The sequence below is a fragment of the Crinia signifera genome, chromosome 5 (genome assembly GCF_055691185.1).
Source record: "Crinia signifera chromosome 5, ASM5569118v1, whole genome shotgun sequence".
NCBI classification, from domain to species: domain Eukaryota; kingdom Metazoa; phylum Chordata; class Amphibia; order Anura; family Myobatrachidae; genus Crinia; species Crinia signifera.
Genome location: NC_139221.1, coordinates 57,365,312 through 57,387,186, shown reverse-complemented (window position 1 = coordinate 57,387,186; position 21,875 = coordinate 57,365,312). Strand labels below are relative to the sequence as shown.

Sequence of the window (21,875 nt, the reverse complement as noted above, 5' to 3'; positions counted from 1 at the left end):
TCCTTTGCGCTGAGTCAGCGGGTCCCAGCGGCTCCCCCCTCCCTTACCCGGCGTTGCTGCGGCGCCGGGCTCCCCTCCTCCCTGCACCCGGAAGAGAATCATAGTGCAGGGAGGAGGAGGTCACAGGTCCGGGCAGCACAGCTCTGGAGGGTGGGTCGCGGTAGAAGCCCATAGGATATTTAGAGCATCCCAAAATGCGGTAAAAACCCGATAACGGGGGTTTTACCGCATTTTTAGTTTAGAGAATCTCCCCCTTTATCACATACAAGCCCTTATTCTGATTGAGCCGCACAGCCACACATTCGTTCGGATTGCGTTTTGCTGCTGCGTAACATATGCATTGCGCATGTGCAACGGCGGCACTCCGCACTCAGTCAGAACGCCAAGAACTAAAAAAAAACTCCGAACAATATGGGCGTAATGCGGGCGTGTCGATGGGCATGGTGTGAAAGTGGGCAAAACTGGCCGTAAACCGGAACGTAAACGTGGGTGTGGCCCATAAGTGCAGGGCGTGCCCTCGGACCGCTCACTGAGCGACCGTTCCCCTACACTCCCAAAACCTTCGGTGCAACGAAGTAGCGTTCATATCTCGCAGGGCACTAGTTCATCAGCACCGCATTTGGTCGTGCAATCAGTACGCCAGCAGCCAAAATACTCCCAGCTGCACACAATACTAACCCAGTCCTCTGGTCAATTTACTTTAATTACCCCAGTCCTCTGGTGAGATTTTATGAATTAACCTATTAAGTCATTGCAGCGCACACATGGAAGCCAAACATTTGTTAGAAATGTGACATTAAAGAAATTAGTATCTTTTATTGATGCCATGTGCGTTTTTCCCCCATTAATACATGTGCACCCTTAAAACATAAGTGTGTTTCTCCTGTTAACACAGTACTGGTCACATACTGTATGTATGGCAATGTAGTATATGGAAGTGACAGCATTGCATGACACAATATTTGAATACTCAAAAATGGCACACATTTATATATTATGTGTAATGTTTATGAAAAATATTAGATGTAGATTCCATAATTTGTACACAACTGTGGCAGTTATACAAATTGAAGTGGGGTTGATTAAACATTATATTGTAGTGGTGTAAAGGTCATTGCAGTATGCAAAATTGTGGGACACAAACGCAGGTAGTTAGGAACATGGCACATTATAAAAAAATACATTGAAATGTAGTAAGGGTTAATGTAAAGTGCAATTGGGGTTGAAAACTATATACTGTAACTGAAAGTAATAAAGGACATACACTCGGGGGAGATATATTTCTCAGTTTCTCCTTTTCATCAGCGACCAGAGATGAAAAAGAAACTGCCGGGGGAGCCCGGCAGTGGTAATCAGCTGGTCGCAGGAGCATGTTCCTGCGACCAGCGATCACTACAGGGGTAAAAACGGGAGCGCGCACCCGGTGATATATCGCCGATACACACTCCCATCGTGGGCAATATGGTCGCTTAGCGACCATATTTCCCGCGATATTATACAAAATCGCCCCCGTGTGTACGCACCTTTAGAAACATGAGGTCCGTGCGGATTCCTGCTGTGCAAAGCTCCACCAGAGGGCGTTTGGTCGGCTGTCCGGCCGCTTGGACGCACGGTAGTGTACATCAATAACCACGCCACTCCCTCTTATGTGGTAGTCCGACCGAAAGGATGCGGTGTCCTTGTAGGTGTGTCTTCGCTCACCGTGTGGGTGTGCGGTTCGTTCAGTCAGATATGAACCGTGCGAACACGTATCCGAACGAGTGAACCAGAATAAGGCCCACAGAGTGAGTATATAATTTATGTTATACTGTTACCCCAGTGCTAAACCAAAGTGGTAAACACCAAAGCCCATATCATAATAACAATGATAATAATAATAATACAAGCATAATCTATATTATATGTACATAGTTAGAAATAATATGAAATATTTGATTATTTGTTAAACACGATGAACATCCAGTGATTGACAGATTTTCAAAATATAATTTACAAACATAGAATAGAATAGAAATCCAGCTGCAGCTCAGAGATTAACCATCAGTCCCAGCTGCCTAACAAGCCAGCGATCAGTCAGTTGTGTATCCTACGCACAACCTGGAGTTTTACCTTTGGCACAATTCAGTTATGTGGGATCTCAGGACAGCTGCCATGTTCTGCGCCAGACAGCAGGGGAGCCAGGGATTTGTATCTGGAAGATTGAATAATGGGAAATGCCGGATTGCCTTGCTTAACCCTACATGTGCTAGAACACTGCTTGCTTCAATCTTCTGCCAGCATCGCCAGTATCTCTGACTCTGCAGTTCCCTGTAACGTTATGTAACTGTGGAGCCTGAGACGACTTCCAATGGATATAGATATCCTCTGCCTTTTACATATAATACAGGATCACCTGGCGTTGCATGGAATGCGGTCATTTGGTCTACAGCATTATGGTCGACAGTTATTAGGTCGACATAGTTCTAGGTCGACATGGTTCTAGGTCGAAAGTTCATTAGTTCGACAGGTCGTTAGTTCAACAGGTCATTAGTTCGACATTGTCTAGGTCAACAGTCAAAAGGTCGACATGGGTTTTTTCACTGTTTTCTGAGCCGACATGTGCCGACAGGCGGTATTTCATGCCCTACCATCCACTAGGGCGTGGTGGGAGAGCAAAATAGTGTGCCTGACGCAATGCGAGCGCAGCGAGCGATGCGAGGGGATGTTGTGCACTTTAAACTGTCGACTGTGTTGACTTTCAGGTAAAAAAACTGTGAAAAACCAAATTTTGACCTTTTGACTGTCGACCTAGACAATGCCGAACTAATGACCTGTCGAACGAATGACCATTCGACCTTTTCCCACGTCGACCTTTTCCCATGTCGACCTTTTCCCATGTCGACCTAATGGTGTCGACCTAATGACTGTCGACCATAATGCTGTAGACCAAATTATCCCAACCCCGTTGCATGGGTCTGATTTACAATGTGCAGCAGTTTTATACATACACAAATTATTTGGTAAATAGACAAAATTGTTATTTAGAAAGTATATAAAGCTCTGATTAGAGATCAAATAGTTGTTTATAACCAGAAATGTGTGTTTATAGGTCATTGATAGGGTTTAATTATGTGCTAATGGGTAAGATTCACTTCTGTTTGTCTAAATGTTTTATAATTAGTAGCAAAAATCAATGGTTTTGACTATTATATTAAATTTAAACTATTTGAATTAGTCCTGGACCACCATTCCAGGGTACTCCTGCAAGTGTCCCAAGCACCCCAGGGTGCCACGGCACAGAGGCCCTTATTCTGATTGATGCGGACTTTACCGCGTTCTTACGGATTGCGTCTTTACGGCGTCTGCGCATGCGTAGAGAACGCAACGCGCATGTGCCACGCCTTGACTCGGTACCAGTTCGGACAAAGCCCGTCCAAAACTGGTCACCGCAATCAGTCGGGAAATAGGGGCGTATTATGGGCGTCATGCGGAATGACACATGGGCGTAGTTTCAAAGTGGGCAAAACGGGGCGGAAACATGGGCGGACACGGGGGAGTACACTTATGTTGGGGGGCGTACATTCGGAAACCACTCCGAATGCACGCGAGCAAAAAGGGCTGAAATGTGCGGTGTCCACAAGTGTACTATTGCTTTGCGGACACCACTCGTTCATGCGGTAGGCGAACGTACGCCTAATGACTACAACCATTAACACCTGAACCCAATACAATCTACTCCTTTACTCATTACTCACTAATAGGACGCTTGTCAGTGCTTTAATTGAAACCATTGCACTTCAATTGCTGTAAGGGTTAATGTGTGCAATGCATGTGTTAGGCATGCTTGTAAGGATATATTGGAATCTAATTGATTCCAATTCCAAATAAGCAGTTTTTTATGAGGATAGGTAATTGAATAAGTGGGTCATGTGATGTCTTGCAGAAGATACTTCATAGTGGGTTGTTTGGCGTAAATACTCCGCTTACGTGCGGTAGCACCGCTTGGCTCCCGGTCGGATGCGGTATTCCCGAGCATACTCTGTAATACTCTGTAATACCGTGCCGAATCGGAGTGTTTCTCCCGCACACGCATGGTTTGTATGTCGTCCGTAAACACGCCCTGTTCTTAAAGAGTGAGTCCGTCCGAATGCGGAGGACACGTGGGCGTTTCTACGGACGATGGCCGCATGCGGAAAAACACCGTGGCGTGCGGACCGCTCCGTAAGAATGCGGGAATTTCCGCACAGATCAGAATAAGGGCCATAGTTTGGGAAGCGCAGCACTAGCCTCCAGGAATCTCTGCTGCTCGTCAACATCCTGTTCATGCTGCACTTTCTACTACTGACTATAATCTCCCTGAAACTATTTTCCAAAAGTAGGCACGTATGGATATGAGTGAATGAGGGGAGAGTTTAAGGTCTTGCTGAAATTTTTGCACCAAACTTGATCTTATCTGATATAATCTATCAATAGACTGAGAAATTGTGACAAAGAAAGGAAGACTGGTTACCTGTATTCTACCGTACTCAATACAACATTCTTTTACTTACACATAAAGCCATAAACCAAACTACACCAACATACATATCTTCCAACACGACCTGTACGCTCCTCCCAAGATCTGCGTCTCTCATCCACACTCATTACTTGCTCCCATTCCCGACTGCAGGACTTTCTTCGGGCTGCACCCACTCTGTGGAATGCCCTCCCAAGCACAATAAGACTCTCCTCCAGTCTCCAAACCTATAAGCGTTCCCTAAAAACTCATCTCTTCAGGCAAGCTTATCAAATTCCAGAACCAGTCACGGAACGTTGCATTCTGGTGGAATCGATGCAATAAAGAATATAGTATCTATCCTTATATATCAATGCCTATTTCCCTACAGATTGTAAGCTTGCGAGCAGGGCCCTCCTAGCTTTGACTGTCTGTAAATACCCTGTATGTTGTATCACTGTCTCCTTTGTAAAGCACAACGGAATATGCTGCGCTACATAAGCAACTGTTAATAATAAATAAATAAATAAATAATAGACAGAGATTTTTTTTTTGTAAGTAATCACGGAATGGAGTCAATATTTAATTGACTGTGTGGGTGGAAAAGATATGTGCTTAATTTGTACGGGATTTGTGGCAATGTACAAAGCATCATGTGAATCTGTATTTTGAGACTAAACATGCTTTCAAACATAAACCTATCTCTGCTGAAGAGAGAGAAATTAGATATCTGCACGTACAAAGAAAAGCCTTGTTTCGTCGTATAATAATCATCTGCACAGGATGGAATTACAGGGAAGAGCTACAGTATGCTATTGCATAAATTGCAAAAACAGCAAAGTATTCACTAAATTAAACATGATAAAAGAACATACAAGGAAAAGCATTCTGAAAACATTAGTGACTGCTGTTGTGAGATGTTGTCAAGACAGTGTTGTATAACAACTGTTTTTATAACATAGCAGGAAACTAGTTCACACCTCCCAACTGTCCCAATTTTCGCAAAAATGTCCCGATTTTATTTACTATTCCCGCCCTTTGCCGGCAGCGCTCCGGTGAATAGACTCTGTGCGCATGTCTATTCCCACAGGCAGAGGAGCTGGGGACTGGCCAGCAGAGTTGCTGGCCATGCCCCCAAAGCGGAAAAAAGGGAACGTTTGTGCGCGGGAGTGGCGTGATTTGTAGGCCACGGCCCTTGTTCCAAGGCCAAACCCTGAATTGGGATGTCCCTACTGCTGTGAATCAAAAGTGTGGAGGTCTGCTAGTAAATAAAAATGTTCCAAAAATTTGAAAACACTTGTATGCAGAACAAAATAAATTAATGATGTTCCTGGAAGACAAAACAGAGTTAAGGCCCAAACACATTAGGTGATTTTGAGCCGAACGCAGCTCACTTTAACTACATGAGCTGCTTTCAGATCAAAGCCACCCAGTGTGTGTACAGGGCAGCAATGAGTAGTGAGTGCTGATGTGCACTCCGGCATCATCGCTGGCTACCGCCACTCATCTGGGGGGGGGGGGGGGGGGGGGGTAAATGGCTTTCTATAGCATCCTGCTATGGAAAGTCGTTAACCCTGGGAAAATCGCTTGGATGGGTGACGCACCCTCAGTCTCACTGTGGAAGTGGACTACTAAGCCACAACAACGCGCTGAAAATGAGACACATTTACTTTATGGCTTGTATTTGATTTTATTGCCTCTGTTTTAACTCTGCATATGTTACTTCAATGTTAACATTTTTATAGGTTTAACCCTTTCAGTTCCAACATCTCCGTGGGTGATGTGCAAAATATCTAATAAACATGCCGGCGTCGCTCACATTTGTTATATAAAAAAAATAAAAAAAATGTTGTATAAAAAAAGATTACATTTCCTATATAAAGTAAAAAAAATGACAGGTCATTATGATGAATAAAAAGGTTTGCCTGGCAATTTTCAGTCCTATTTTGTCAAATTCCCTTGGCACTCAAAGGATTAAATTGAACTAGCATTATTGATACTGTGAATATTTATACTGAAGGTTTGGTGAATAAATGGGGCACCAAGACCACAATGTGGGTCTTCGAGGGGGGAAGGAAAGCAGAGACTGGGGTGTGGAAAGGAGAAGGAGGGCATAGCCAATGGAGTCAAATTAGGCAACTATTTGCTCTCCAACACAGGAAAACAGACAGTGTCCGTTCAGAATAAATGGTTTTCTGTAAATCATTTGATTTAACTAATGTATCAATTCAGCACTTGATCGCATGCGACTTATCACATGTAAAAACCATACATGCTGCATGTCTGACCTCCTGGTCCGGTCTGATGTGCACGGAACCGCACATCGGATCGGATCAAATGTCACACGCATGCGATTTTGGGCCGATTTCACCAGATTTATCTGCCCAAGTACCGAAATCGAGTGAAAGCGGCCCAAAATCGCATAGTGTATGGGCACCTTTACTTGGAGAGATTGAGGAGGTTTAGCTCTATAAATAAATAGCTGTATGTGTTTTGTACACTGTGTATCCTAATCTTAAGTGTGTTGATGACATGATAAACAGTAACTTTGGTACTTGTTTCCTAGCACGGCGCCCATCGGGTCCCATCGCATACCTTAAGTTAAGATATGCGATGGGACCCGATTTCGGGCTTTTTTTTCACCTTTCCCGACAATTGTAAAATCGGGTCTATCGCATGCCATTATAATGGCATGCGATGCGACCGACGCGATTTTACATTGTATGCATTGTACTCAATGTTAAATTCCTATGTAAAATCAGGTCCATTATAATGGCATACAATGCGACCAATGCGATGAACCCGATTTTACACAGGGAACAATGTTAAATGGCCCACCATACCCGATTTTTGATTGTATACCCACCCTGATGGCTAATTTGTATGTGAAATGCACCCCCCCCCTCCCCATTGTTAACGCCACCCCACGATGAACGCCAACCTGAAGCATGGCGAGCGCAGCGAGCCCGCGAGGGGCGGCAATACGCGTCCTACGACCTTTTCATACCCCCACTATCCACGTCAGCGTGGAGTTGATTTAATATAGTGTGGCGAGCGCAGCGAGACACCGTGCCCGAAGCGTGGAGAGCGCAGCGTGCCCCGCGAGGGGATGCGTAATACCTGTGAAGCCATGCGCATTCGCTCGCCACACGTCGGGCTCTGTGGCTCGCTGCACTCGCCTTACTATATAAAATCAACTCCACGTCGACGTGGATAGTGGGGGTATGAAAAGGTCGGAGGACGCGTACCACCGCCGCTCGCCACGCTTCGGGTTGGCGTTCATCGTGGGGTGGCGTTAACAATAGGGGGGCATTTGACCCATCAGGATGGGTATACAATGAAAATTGGGGTCTGGGGGGCATTTAACATTGGGCCCAATGTAAAATCGGGTCTCAGGGACCATTTTACATTGGTTCCAATGTAAAAATCGGGTCGGTCATGTCGATAGCATCGCATGCGATTTGGTTGCATGCGATGCGATCGACCCGATTTTTTCCGACCTGATGGATACAATTAAAATCGTTGGCGCCGTGCTAGGAAACAAGTACCGTAACTTTAATGTTATGCCTGAGTGGCTTGTTGTAGTCAAGGTGTGACTGATGCTTACAGTTAATAACATGGGGCTGATTCAGAGGTGGACGCAGCTAGTACCATTGCTGCCTATTCATATGCAGAGGACTTGCAAAAACATGCAAAAGACGCAGGAGGGGTCTTGTGGAGGCGGGTACTGCCAGCTTCTATCATTCGCTACTGTGTAAGATCAATCATCTGAGTGGCCGTCAGGTCTGGTGACATCTAGTGAAGCTGCATTGGAGAACGCAGCCGCTGGTATTTACTGACAGATTCAATTTTATATTAATTTTTAAAAGTAGTAAATGAGAGTTCCAGACCTGGAAGTCCAACATTGATTAAGAGTGATTTTAAATCAATCAACATCGACTTTTAGTAAATATACTCTAATATTACTGTGACAGGTGTCCTGTGAACAGTCAGTCTAAAGCCACTGTCTGCTACCTGGCTACTGTTAATATTTTCTCATACTACCAATGGGGAGCCTTTTACTGTTTCCTAGCAGAGCAAGTCGGCTTATGTTTGTGTGTATTTACAGTACACAGAGTACGGTCTACCAATACAATGAACTTCCAGTACTGCAAGGGCGCTGACGGGAAGGTGTCAAACAATATGGGTCACTTATGAAGACTGAGAGATATGGAAGGCAAATTCCGTTCCTCCGTCTCTTGCGGTATTATGTAGTTATTGTCAGGCTACAGTAACTCCTCATGAGAACATGTATGTTTTAAGGTGTCAGTCTTGTGATTTGAAAAGGCAGAAGACAATTTGCTGATTGGTCGAGATAAAAATAGTTAACGTTTACTGTTGAATGTGCTCTAGCTGCGATAATGTACTTATGCAAATGCATCGCGTGTGCGGGGGGGGGGGGGGGAGGAGACAATGTTTTTTGCCGGCAGCTGTAAGTGCTCGGTGCTTGACGGAGAAATTCAATTGTTGCTTTGCCAGCAAGGGCATTTCAGACTCCCCCCCCCCCCCCCCCTGTTCTGGCGAAATGTGCAAAAAGTGGCCCAAACAGGAACTTTTTGCATCCCACTCAGCACTTTGGTCAGGTTTAGCCATTATTTGCGTCTAAACCTGGAACTGCATATCGCAATCAGTGCGTTAAAAAAAAACAGTTGAGTATTTCCCTCTGATCTCCCATCACTTGAGATGTAACATCGGATGCACATAAACAAGGATATCCCCCCCTTCAAGTGCTGGGGGCTGTGTAATTAGGATGACATTTTTCTGCTCTGTAAAAATCTTTGGGGTTGACGTATCAAGTTAAAACAAAGTGGAGAAGTGCCATAAGTACCTACTCAGCTTCTACTTATTTTATAAAATGTACTTGATAAAATGCTACCTCAAACCGTATTGGTAACTATGGGCAACTTCTTCACTGGTCTACTCTTTTCATTGCTTGATATATCACTGATGATCACACAGAAGTAATCTACAGCAGGTGGAGAAAACTGATGAATACAATACAAATATGACATGGAATATAGACAGCCACAAGTGTCCACTTTTCATTCCAAGTGTATGAGAACACATCCCCTCTCGTGGGGCCAAAGGGGAGAGAAATCATTTGTTCGTTGCCAACCATCAAATGAGTTTTCTCCCCTTTGGAAATTAAAGTCTATGCTAAATTTTCCTTCCGTCTACAATCACCAAATGCAGAGTGGGAGCTGACGTCATATGATGTCAGCCGCTGTCCCAAGCAGGAAATGCCATGCCAGTGTTCCCCTGCTCCAGAACCCTGTCCACCCTCACCCCCTCTGGAGCGAACAGAATCCGTTTGCTCCTGGGGGTTTGCACATGCGCACAAATCTAGGAACAGGCCGTACTTGGCCTGCTATGAACGTGTCTGAATTGGTCCCAGAGTTAGGTGGAATGCAGACAAACACCGTTGCCCTACACATGAGTTCTGCCTTTGCATTCATAAATGACCTGCCGCTGTATAGTAAAATGTTATTTGTTGTGCATAAATATTGGTCATAAATAAAACATTTTGTGAATATTTTTTGTACATACCACAGATTGAAAGTGACTTGTGCCGATATTTGTGTGAAATTGTTCCATGTCTGTTTTGTTATATTTACAAGGATGTGACGTAGCGCTTATCGAGAGGATCACAAATGGAATAGCGATGCCATATTTGATGAAAACTGAAAAATAAAATGAAATAGAAAACAGACCTGTAAAATAGTTCACAAAATATACCGGTGCCATTGTTTATTCACGGTGTTTCATAATTGAATTTTCACTTCTAGGTTATCTTCCTAATATGGGTATTTTCCCTATAAACCCAAATCCCCTCCACCCATTCCCCACACACACACACACACACACACACACACACACACACACACAAAGCTGGCAGGCACAAAGTCGACATGGGAAAAGGTAAAAATGTAAATGGTTAACAAAATAAACAGTTGACATAAGTTGTTCATGTTTTTTTGGTGTCAATTTGTAGATGTGAGCACATGAACCCCAATTAGTGTACCCTCACTACACTCCCCATGCTTTGGGTGTCACACTGCTCCTGTCGCACTCTATACCATTTCCAATTGTAGACCATGTGGATGGTATAGTACAGGTTTAGTATCCTTTATCCGAATATCCCTTATCCCAATTATTCCAAAAACCATACATTCCAGAAAGTGAGTTTTTTTACATTTTTTTGCTAAAAACTTACTGGGGACATTTGCAACAGCACTACTGGGGACATGATATGTAACTGGCACTACTGGGGACATGATATGTAACTGGCACTACTGGGGACATGATATGTAACTGGTACTACTGGGGACATGATATGTAACTGGCACCACTGGGGAAATGATACATAACTGGCACCACTGGGGAAATTATTATATTATTATTATAATTTTATTTATAAGGCGCCACAAGTGTTTCGCAGCGCCGTGATACATAACTGGCACTACTGGGGAAATGATACATAACTGGCACTACTGGGGACATGATATGTAACTGGCATTACTGGGGACATGATATGTAACTGGCACTACTGGGGACATTATATGAAACTGGCACTACTGGGAACATGATATATAGCTGGCACTACCGAGGACATAATATGTAACTGGCACTACTGGGGACATGATATGTAACTGGCACTACTGGGGAAATGATATGTAACTGGCACTACTGGGGACATGATCTATAGCTGGCACTACTAGGGACATGATATATAGCTAGCACTACTGGGGACATTATATGTAACTGGCACTACTGGGAACATGATATATAGCTGGCACTACTGGGGACATGATATGTAACTGGCTATATATATATATATATATATATATATATATATATATATATATATATATATATATATATATATATATAAAGTCCAATTCGGCTGCACACATCGCTATCAACACGAGTAGTGTCCTGGTGCCTTCACCATGGCCGTTAGGGAAAACGCCAAATATACTTTCGTCGAGGTGGAGCGGCACTCAGTAAAGTAAGACTGTAGACAGATATAAACTGCAACGTTTCGATGTTTATTTACATCTTCATCAGGCAAGTACAATATACACACAAAAACTCTCACCTTATATCACCCATGAGTACACAAAAGCCCGCATACCGGAACTAAGGACGGCGTCCAGACGCACAGCCGTGACGTCATCAGACCCGTCCCCGTTACCATGACAGCGGGAAAAAACAATACATTTAAAAACATTTAAAAACAAGAGAGCCACGCATAGGAATCATATACAAAAAACATGAGCACATATATTGTAACATTGTAACATAGCCCAATCTTAAAGTAATGTGAAACTATGTTGCTTTTTATAAGCATGACAATATCTGAAAAGATAAGGCATATAATTTATCATTTAAAGCAATAAGCAAACGTTCCAAGATACTTATAGAAATAAACGTAATCCAAGCTGTTCGTTAAGACCACGTGGTGTCATGGTGCCAAGCTGGTGAATCCACCTGGCTTCTCGTTTTAATAATTTTTCAGAACGATTACCTCCTCTCATAGACGGCGGAACATGACCAATGATCATGTACCGAAGGGTAGCCACCCCATGACCCGCCTGCAGAAAGTGTCGCGACACAGGTTGATCGCCCACTCCGGAGGTGATGGCATTTTTAATTGCATTTCGATGCATCGCCATCCTCTCCCGGAGTGTTTGATCAGTCTTGCCTACATAACTTAACCCGCAGGGACAGGTGATAAGGTAGACAATGTAACATGTAGTACACGTCACACGGAATTTGATTTTTATCTCTTTACCACTATGTGGGTGTCTAAAGCTGTTACCTGTCACCAAGGCCCTGCAGGTTATGCAATTCAGACATTTAAAGCAACCTGGCTTTAAGGACAGAAATGTTGTAGATCCTGTATTTACTCTATTAAGACCTGTCACATCAGTGCGCATAACAATGTCCCTAACGTTCCGCCCCCTGGTATAACAGGGCATAACCTGGGTGTCATGGAAGTTTAATGCGGGGTCAGTCCTTACTATTGGCCATAGTTTCTTGCATGTTTGGTTAATCATTTTACTGTGTCGATTAAAATGATTTATCCATGGCATTCTCGCACCATGATTCTGTTTGCTGACCGGAGCTAGCAATCTAGACCTGGGTATAGCTAAGGCTTTACTCTTAGATGCCTGTAAGTCCTGCATCTTATAGCCTCGAGCCAGAAATTTCATAATCATCAAATCAATTTGTATCATGGCCATCTGAGGATCACTACATATCCGACATGCCTATATAAACTGAGAAAAAGGCAATCCAGCTATCGAAGAGCGTGGATGATGACTGTCGGCATGCAGTGTAGTGTTCCGATCAGACGGCTTCTGATACAGACATGTGCTGATTACCCCTTCCAATAGAGTCACCTCAACGTCCAAATAATTAACTTTTGCAGCATCGATGGTATACGTAAATTTGATGGGGCAACTAGTCTTATTATGCGCTAGGATAAAAGACTCCAATTCAGGTTTAGTCCCGACCCAGATAAGAAACAGGTCGTCTATATATCTGACATAGAATTTAATTCTGTCAGATATATAGCTGTTAGAAAAAAACACCTCACGCTCACATTGTAACATAAAGGTGTTTGCGTACGATGGGGCCACAGGGGACCCCATCGCTACGCCCGACACCTGCAAGTAGTATGAGCCATCAAATAAAAAGTAGTTGGACGTTAGTAACATCTCTAATAAATCACAAATAAATTGGCTAGCAGGACCCTGATACAACGGGTGTTCATCAATTAGTTTTTTTACAGCTGCTAAGCCAGTTACATTGGGAATCACAGTATACAAGCTCGTGATGTCAATACTACAGAGCCAACAATTGTCAGGAATGTCACTGACAGCTGACAACTTGTTAAGAAAGTCTGTAGTATCTTTTAGATAGTACTTCTGGTCAACAATAAATGGTTGCAAGAGCGCATCGATATACGCTGAAATTTTTTGAAAAAGAGAGCCACGGGCAGATATTATCGTCCGGCCCGGTGGCAACACCATACTCTTGTGAATTTTCGGAAGGGTGTATAGAAGGGGGACCCGTGGTCCCCAGGTGTTAGAGCCTCACATAGATTTTGTGTGATCACCCCTTCTATAACAGCCCTATTCAACCGGTCAACCAGCAGTTTCGTAAACCTCTCAGTGGGGTCACCTTCCAACTTTAAATACACATCTTTATCCGATAACTGTCTCTGAATTTCAATTAATCTTTCCTCCCGTGCATTGTCTCCCATGGAAACTACAGTGATGGGACGTGGACTGTCCTTTGTTCCGTCGAACAAATTCAGTGACTTTGATTGGGAAGTCGAGAAATATCGTGAAATATCGTATCAACAGACAGTTACGCCTACATGAACATTTTTGTGGTAAAAAGAGTAAAAAGGATCTGGCATTGATTAAACCTTTTGATTGTACTAACTTTGTTCCCCCACAGTTGACTAAATTACTGCCTAGATCAACTTTTGAACCTTTCACGAATAATGCATCTATTAAATCTTTCAGCCGTATGCTTGACTCTGAGGTTGCTAATTCTATTGTCCCCACAGGTATTGCCAGTAAACACAACAATTTATCTGCAGCTGAATTTCGGGCTTTGCGTGATATTGCCGGGTATACCGACATTATCGTCCGCCCCGCCGATAAAGGCGGGGCGATCGTTATTCAAGACTTGGATGCGTATAAGCTTGAAATTCAGAGACAGTTATCTGATAAAGATGTGTATTTAAAGTTGGAAGGTGACCCCACTGAGAGGTTTACGAAACTGCTGGTTGACTGGTTGAATAGGGCTGTTATAGAAGGGGTGATCACACAAAATCTATGTGAGGCTCTAACACCTGTGAGCCCCGTGGTCCCCCTTCTATACACCCTTCCGAAAATTCACAAGAGTATGGTGTTGCCACCGGGCCAGCCGATAATATCTGCCCGTGGCTCTCTTTTTCAGAAAATTTCAGCGTATATCGATGCGCTCTTGCAACCATGTATTGTTGACCAGAAGTACTATCTAAAAGATACTACAGACTTTCTTAACAAGTTGTCAGCTGTCAGTGACATTCCTGACAATTGTTGGCTCTGTAGTATTGACATCACAAGCTTGTATACTGTGATTCCCAATGTAACTGGCTTAGCAGCTGTAAAAAAACTAATTAATGAACACCCGTTGTATCAGGGTCCTGCTAGCCAATTTATTTGTGATTTATTAGAGATGTTACTTACGTCCAACTACTTTTTATTTGATGGCTCATACTACTTGCAGGTGTCGGGCGTAGCGATGGGGTCCCCTGTGGCCCCATCGTACGCAAACACCTTTATGTTACAATGTGAGCGTGAGGTGTTTTTTTCTAACAGATATATATCTGACAGAATTAAATTCTATGTCAGATATATAGACTACCTGTTTCTTATCTGGGTCAGGACTAAACCTGAATTGGAGTCTTTTATCCTAGCGCATAATAAGACTAGTTGCCCCATCAAATTTACGTATACCATCGATGCTGCAAAAGTTAATTATTTGGACGTTGAGGTGTCTCTATTGGAAGGGGTAATCAGCACATATCTGTATCAGAAGCCGTCTGATCGGAACACTACACTGCATGCCGACAGTCATCATCCACGCTCTTCGATAGCTGGATTGCCTTTTTCTCAGTTTATACGGGCATGTCGGATATGTAGTGATCCTCAGATGGCCATGATACAAATTGATTTGATGATTATGAAATTTCTGGCTCGAGGCTATAAGATGCGGGACTTACAGGCATCTAAGAGTAAAGCCTTAGCTATACCCAGGTCTAGATTGCTAGCTCCGGTCAGCAAACAGAATCATGGTGCGAGAATGCCATGGATAAATCATTTTAATCGACACAGTAAAATGATTAACCAAACATGCAAGAAACTATGGCCAATAGTAAGGACTGACCCTGCATTAAACCTCCATGACACCCAGGTTATGCCCTGTCATACCAGGGGGCGGAACGTTAGGGACATTGTTATGCGCACTGATGTGACAGGTCTTAATAGAGTAAATACAGGATCTACAACATTTCTGTCTTTAAAGCCAGGTTGCTTTAAATGTCTGAATTGCATAACCTGCAGGGCCTTGGTGACAGGTAACAGCTTTAGACACCCACATAGTGGTAAAGAGATAAAAATCAAATTCCGTGTGACGTGTACTACATGTTACATTGTCTACCTTATCACCTGTCCCTGCGGGTTAAGTTATGTAGGCAAGACTGATCGAACACTCCGGGAGAGGATGGCGATGCATCGAAATGCAATTAAAAATGCCATCACCTCCGGAGTGGGCGATCAACCTGTGTCGCGACACTTTCTGCAGGCGGGTCATGGGGTGGCTACCCTTCGGTACATGATCATTGATCATGTTCCGCCATCTATGAGAGGAGGTAATCATTCTGAAAAATTATTAAAACGAGAAGCCAGGTGGATTCACCAGCTTGGCACCATGACACCACGTGGTCTTAACGAACAGCTTGGATTACGTTTATTTCTATAAGTATCTTGGAACGTTTGCTTATTGCTTTAAATGATAAATCATATGCCTTATCTTTTCAGATATTGTCATGCTTATAAAAAGCAACATAGTTTCACATTACTTTAAGATTGGGCTATGTTACAATGTTACAATATATGTGCTCATGTTTTTTGTATATGATTCCTATGGGTGGCTCTCTTGTTTTTAAATGTTTTTAAATGTATTGTTTTTTCCCGCTGTCATGGTAACGGGGACGGGTCTGATGACGTCACGGCTGTGCGTCTGGACGCCGTCCTTAGTTCCGGTAGGCGGGCTTTTGTGTACTCATGGGTGATATAAGGTGAGAGTTTTTGTGTGTATATTGTACTTGCCTGATGAAGATGTAAATAAACATCGAAACGTTGCAGTTTATATCTGTCTACAGTCTTACTTTACTGAGTGCCGCTCCACCTCGACGAAAGTATATATATATATATATATATATAAAATTTGTATTAGAGAGCCAGCAGCATCAAAGTAACAAAAGCATTTTATTATAGGCATATAAAGTGCAAAAAAATCGGACAGAGAGCCATTAAAAAGCAGAGAAGACTACTACTAATCATGACAGCAGGGAAAATAGTCACCGGTATCAAGCATGGTCTCACTCCACCAGTCAGTCATAGCACATAGGGGTGCTATGACTGACTGGTGGAGTGAGACCATGCTTGATACCGGTGACTATTTTCCCTGCTGTCATGATTAGTAGTAGTCTCCTCTGATTTTTAATGGCTTTCTGTCTGATTTTTTTGCACTTTATATGCCTATAATAAAATGCTTTTGTTACTTTGATGCTGCTGGCTCTCTAATACAAATTTTGTGTTACACCATTTTATGAGTTTCAGCACTCCCTTCTATTAAAGGAGTAAGTGTGTGCAGCCTTGTCTCATGGTTATGCTATATATATATATATATATATATATATATATATATATATGCAAGAAAATGATTGCTTGGCATTTAAATTCACTGCCTCAGATAGTACACACATTTTGTTTCATGTTTTGAAACCTTATTTTTGTATCAAATAAAATACATTGGTGTGTATTTCATGTGTTTGATGAGACTTCAAAATACATCATTGAAATATTACAATATTCCGAAATACAGAATAATCCGTTATCCAAAATTCTCCTGGTCCTGAGCATTTTGGATAAGGGATACTCAACCTGTATGAGAAAGTTCAAAAAAAGAAAACAAAAATGTGAAAAACTCATGTAGACAATTTCATGGGCTGGCCATTACCTAGTTGACCTTTTGGTTATGTCACACTATTGTGCATGTCGACCAATAGCAGTTAAACTATTGACGATCTAACCCATGTAGACTTAAAGTGCAGTTCACGCCCCAGACACACCCCAGCATCAATAATAGCATCCACTATTTGGCTAAATTAAGAATCAATTCTATATGGGGCTTATGCAGATTATTATTAGGAACATTAGAACCTACAACACAAAATAAGTGTTCCTGGACCTGTCCCCATGGATCATTTTTTCTTTGGCAAAAAAAAAAAGTCAGATACTTCAAAGCATGAATCCAAGAAGAATGATTCATAGGTGACTGCTGAAATCGAGCAATCACAATGTATGAGATACTGTAGAAATAGATTGTAATAACATGAAATAAAATGAGTGCAAAGGATCATTACAGGCTCATTAGGCTGGTTAATTAGCCGATGTAAACGTATTCATAATGATGAATAGGGCTGTTTTACGCTTTGTTACACAACTCAATCTAATGGTTCTCTTCATAAATTTATGAGTCGCTAATAGGACTATTTAGGAGAGTGTTAAATGTGGTTCTCGCATCCCGCTCCCCTTCTTATAGATGGATAACAAGCACATAGACCCCAGCTGATGGGCTGTTATGGCGGCTTCAGAAGGTCTGGAACATCTGCCCTGTAATGAGATGTCAGAACCAAGGAACTCCTCATCAACTAGACATCTGAGCTGTTATATCCTAGTTATCAAATTGTATATTTGTGTGAACACACTAATACAACCACCACACTGCTCTTTGAGGCCATAACATTGTCCTGGTTTCTGCAGCTGGATATCTTGCTCTCTGTCATGTTTCTCACTGGGATTATATAGATGCTCTCTACATAATGGCCCAGAACTGAGAAGAAGAATGACACATATCAGTGGGCTTAGAGTTTCTCTGCACCGGACTAGGGAGGCCGACTCGCACCTGCTCATAGAAAAGTGAATTTGGCCCCACTGTCAATGGTGGGGGTTTGCTAATTCGCATGTACCGACACCCGCTGCGATTCTGGCAATATTATGAATAGCCGGGGTGCTCGCACAGTGATTAACAGCCAGTGGTCAGCCGGTATTGATGAGCATCAGTGACCGCCACAAATTCATGCATATACAGAAAATTGAGTTTTTCAGCTGCTGCATGAGCCAGAGCCGGGATGAAAAATCCTTAGACAGTAAGAAACCGTTCAAGGATATTTCGTATGTGCGGGCGCTTGCGAGCGGATTCGGGTGGCGGGTGGGGCGTGCATGCAGCAGCGTTAACCTGCCCGCTATATATAATATATTGTGGTAGTCCAGTCTGGATGGCCACCCGGGTGTTTGCAGAACAGGGCATAGTTGTTCAGGTGCCCCAGGCCAAAGCGACCTGGGTTTAGGACTAAGAGAAATAGCCTTCAATTTCATACCTGGGATCCCATCCATTCAGGTCCAGTCCAGGTGTTGGAGCATAAACTTCCAGCAATCAGGCACACATGTCACACTTTCTTAAAGCTCGTTAGGGCAAGGACTCAGGGCTACTTACGCCAGTTAGTGGCCAGGCAATAGAGGGGGTGGGGGGGGGCAGTAGGCTAGGGACAGGGAGCCTGTAATCGTTTGTGCTGTTGTGGACCGGTGCCTGGTTAAGGTAATTGGTAAGTTTGCTGTGGAAAAGACCTGTTTAAATTGCTGTGGAAGTAAATGGACTGCTTTTCCCTATAACTGTGTCTGGTAGTATTGCCTGGTGGAAGGTCGTTTGTTACAATATATATATTCTACACTAGGTGATTCATCGCGCCCTACGGGCGCTCTTCACACCGTCGTAATTTGTGAACGTTTGTATTGTGAGAAATATGGTTAGAATTGTATGAAAGATGCCTGTATTGCAACTTGAGTTATAGGTGAAATGTGTTAAATAGGGCGGGATGTACTAACGGCAAAATGTGGGAAAACACCCGTTTTACCGCATTTTCCTATGTATCAATATCCGTCCGCCCCGTTTTCGCAAGGGAGGGTATCGCCACCCTCTGGGTGGCGATACCCTATAGAAGCCTATGGGCTTCTTTCGCCGCCCACCGTCCGAGCGCCCACCCCCTCCCGTCCTCCTTTGATCTCCTCCTCCCCCTGGTGTCACAGCCGGCAGGGACGCTGGCAGCCACCGGGAGGTGACGGAGACCCCCGCAGCCCACATCACAGGTATCGGGGGGGTCTCCGTTACCGCAGCCCGATGCTGGCCGCATATGTTAGTACATATGCGGTAGCATCGCGGCGGCTGCCGTGCGAAGGGCAGAGATGTATGTTGATACATCCCGCCCATAGAGAGCATATGATTTGGAAGGGGGTGTGTATTGTTTTGTTTAATTAAAAAGCAGTTACAGAGTAAGATGTACATTGATAGTGTGGATGGTACAGTGACATTTGTGTGTGTGTGTGTGTGCAATAGTATAGTAGGGTGTTTTTGAGTCAGCGGCTCCCCACTGGCGGAGGTCACAACACAGGAAAACAGGAGGCTAGGTAGTGATAGGGGTGTGTGGGAATAAGGGGGACTAAAGAGGAGGGTGGGAGACACAGTGCAGCTTCTGCCAGTGGGTGAGGGTCCAGCGTGGCAGTACAGGAGTACAGGACGGTGGCCCTGAGTCAGTGTCTCCTCCTACTGGGTGGGAGTTAGGGTGCATGAGAGCAGGAGGCTGGGCTATGAGGCATGATAGGGGTATGTGGGCAACACAGCGTCAGCGACTCCCCAGTGGTGGAAGTTATGGTTCAGGAAAGCAGGAAGCTGGGTAGTGATAGGGGTGTGTGGGCATACAGGGGACTAAAGAGGGGAGCAGGGGTGCCGTGAATTGTGGGAGGGGCGCGGGGGGTGCCGTGAATCGAGGGAGGGGGCAGAATTGTGTGAGGGGGGGCACAGGTGTCGATGAATCTCGGGAGGGGTCGCGGAGGGGGGGGGGGGGTGCCGCGAGTCGCCACAAGAAAAAATCAACACAGATAGGTCAACACATGTAAATGTTGACATAAGTGTGGCATTTCATTGGTGTCTATGTCGACACATGAGAATGAATATGAGAACATTAAAAAAATGAAAAATTTGGCCGCGAATCGCGGGAGGGGGGTCGCGGGGGTGCCGTGAATTGCGGGGGGGGGGGTGGTGTGTGTGTTTTGCCGCAAACCGCGGGAGGGGGGGCGCGGGATGCCGCGAATCGCGGGAGGGGGGGTCATGGGGGGGTGCCGTGAATCGCGGGAGGGGGCGCGAATCATGGGTGGGGTGGCGGGGGGCGCTCACCTGGTGCAGTGTCTTTGCTGGGCAACATGGGGAGGCAGAGGATGTCTGGCACTGTGGGCTCACTGGGCTGGTTCTCTGTCATGTGAGTCAGTCACATACCTCCCAACATGACCCTCTCCAGGAGGGACACATTGCTCTGTTTCTGGACTTCCCTCATAATGTATGATTGCCATCACCTGTTTCACACATGTTATTAATTGATTAGAAAGGTGCTTCAACACAGGTGCTGACAATCATTAATAAAGGGAGAAGTCCAGAAACAGAGCAATGTATCCCTCCTGTTATACACACACTCACACACTTTGAGTGACAGATGTAGCCAAATATATAAGAGATGCATATTTTAAGGTGCTCATACACGGTGCGATGAACTCTGTGCTTTTAGTACTAGATTGCATAGCATCTAGTACAAAAAGCATACAATGTGCTACAGCACCGTGCTTCTTGTACTAGATACGATGCAATCTAGTATAGGATATTTGGGACCACACAAGACCAAGGAAAACCATTTGGGGTACCTCTACCAGGACACTGTAGAAATGGCCACTTGTCTACTCAGAGCTGGACTTTGTCTCCATTGGGTGACTATATAATTTCTATCCATGCACCTTGCCATTTTAATTTGCATTGTATCTGTCATTTTAATGTATAATGTATTATAAAATGTATAATGTATTATTAAACATAAATATTTAAACGCTTTCAATTGACACCTGTTTTTTAGTGCAGTTACTTATCTGTACCTTTCTACGTATTGGGCTTCTCCTGTCCCTAATCCTTATTTCCACAGGAATCTTAATGTGCCAGACCCCTGTGTCCCCTCTACAACATACTTGCCTACCTGACCCTCTCCATGCGGGAGAAAATGCTCTGTTTCTGGACTTCCCTGGTAATGTATGATTGCGATCCCCTGTGGGGAGCTAGGTAAAGGTGTTTCACCACAGGTGATGGCAATCATACATTACCAGGGAAGTCCAGGAACAGAGCATTTTTTCCTGCATGGAGAGGGTCAGGTAGGCAAGTATGCTCTACAATGGTTTTCCAACAGGGTTGACACTTAAGCCCAGAGCCTAAGAGCAGATCCTAGTTCTTGTCTTCTTTCTCTCACCCACCTGTTCACTGGTTTATCACACATATGAGATAATCTACCCTACTTTTCCTCTTGTGTTTTATTGCAGTTAGGAATTCAAATGTTGTTGGTACTTTAAATTCAGAGTGTGTGTTAAGGGGATTCAACGAGAATACAAACCATATATGACTACATTGCCATCTTCTCATCATA

The 21,875-nt window shown here is 43.9% G+C and overlaps 1 protein-coding gene across 2 annotated transcripts in view; it reads right to left on the bottom strand.

Moving 5' to 3' along the window:
• The window catches only part of LOC146080240 (uncharacterized), a 108,613-nt gene that overhangs the window by 27,688 nt on the left and 59,050 nt on the right, over positions 1–21,875 (bottom strand). For both annotated transcript variants that reach the window (XM_083187277.1, XM_083187276.1), the window contains exon 2: positions 10,061–10,194. In XM_083187277.1, the coding sequence (XP_083043403.1) occupies positions 10,061–10,194 (134 nt within the window). The remainder of the gene's footprint in view (positions 1–10,060; positions 10,195–21,875) is intronic.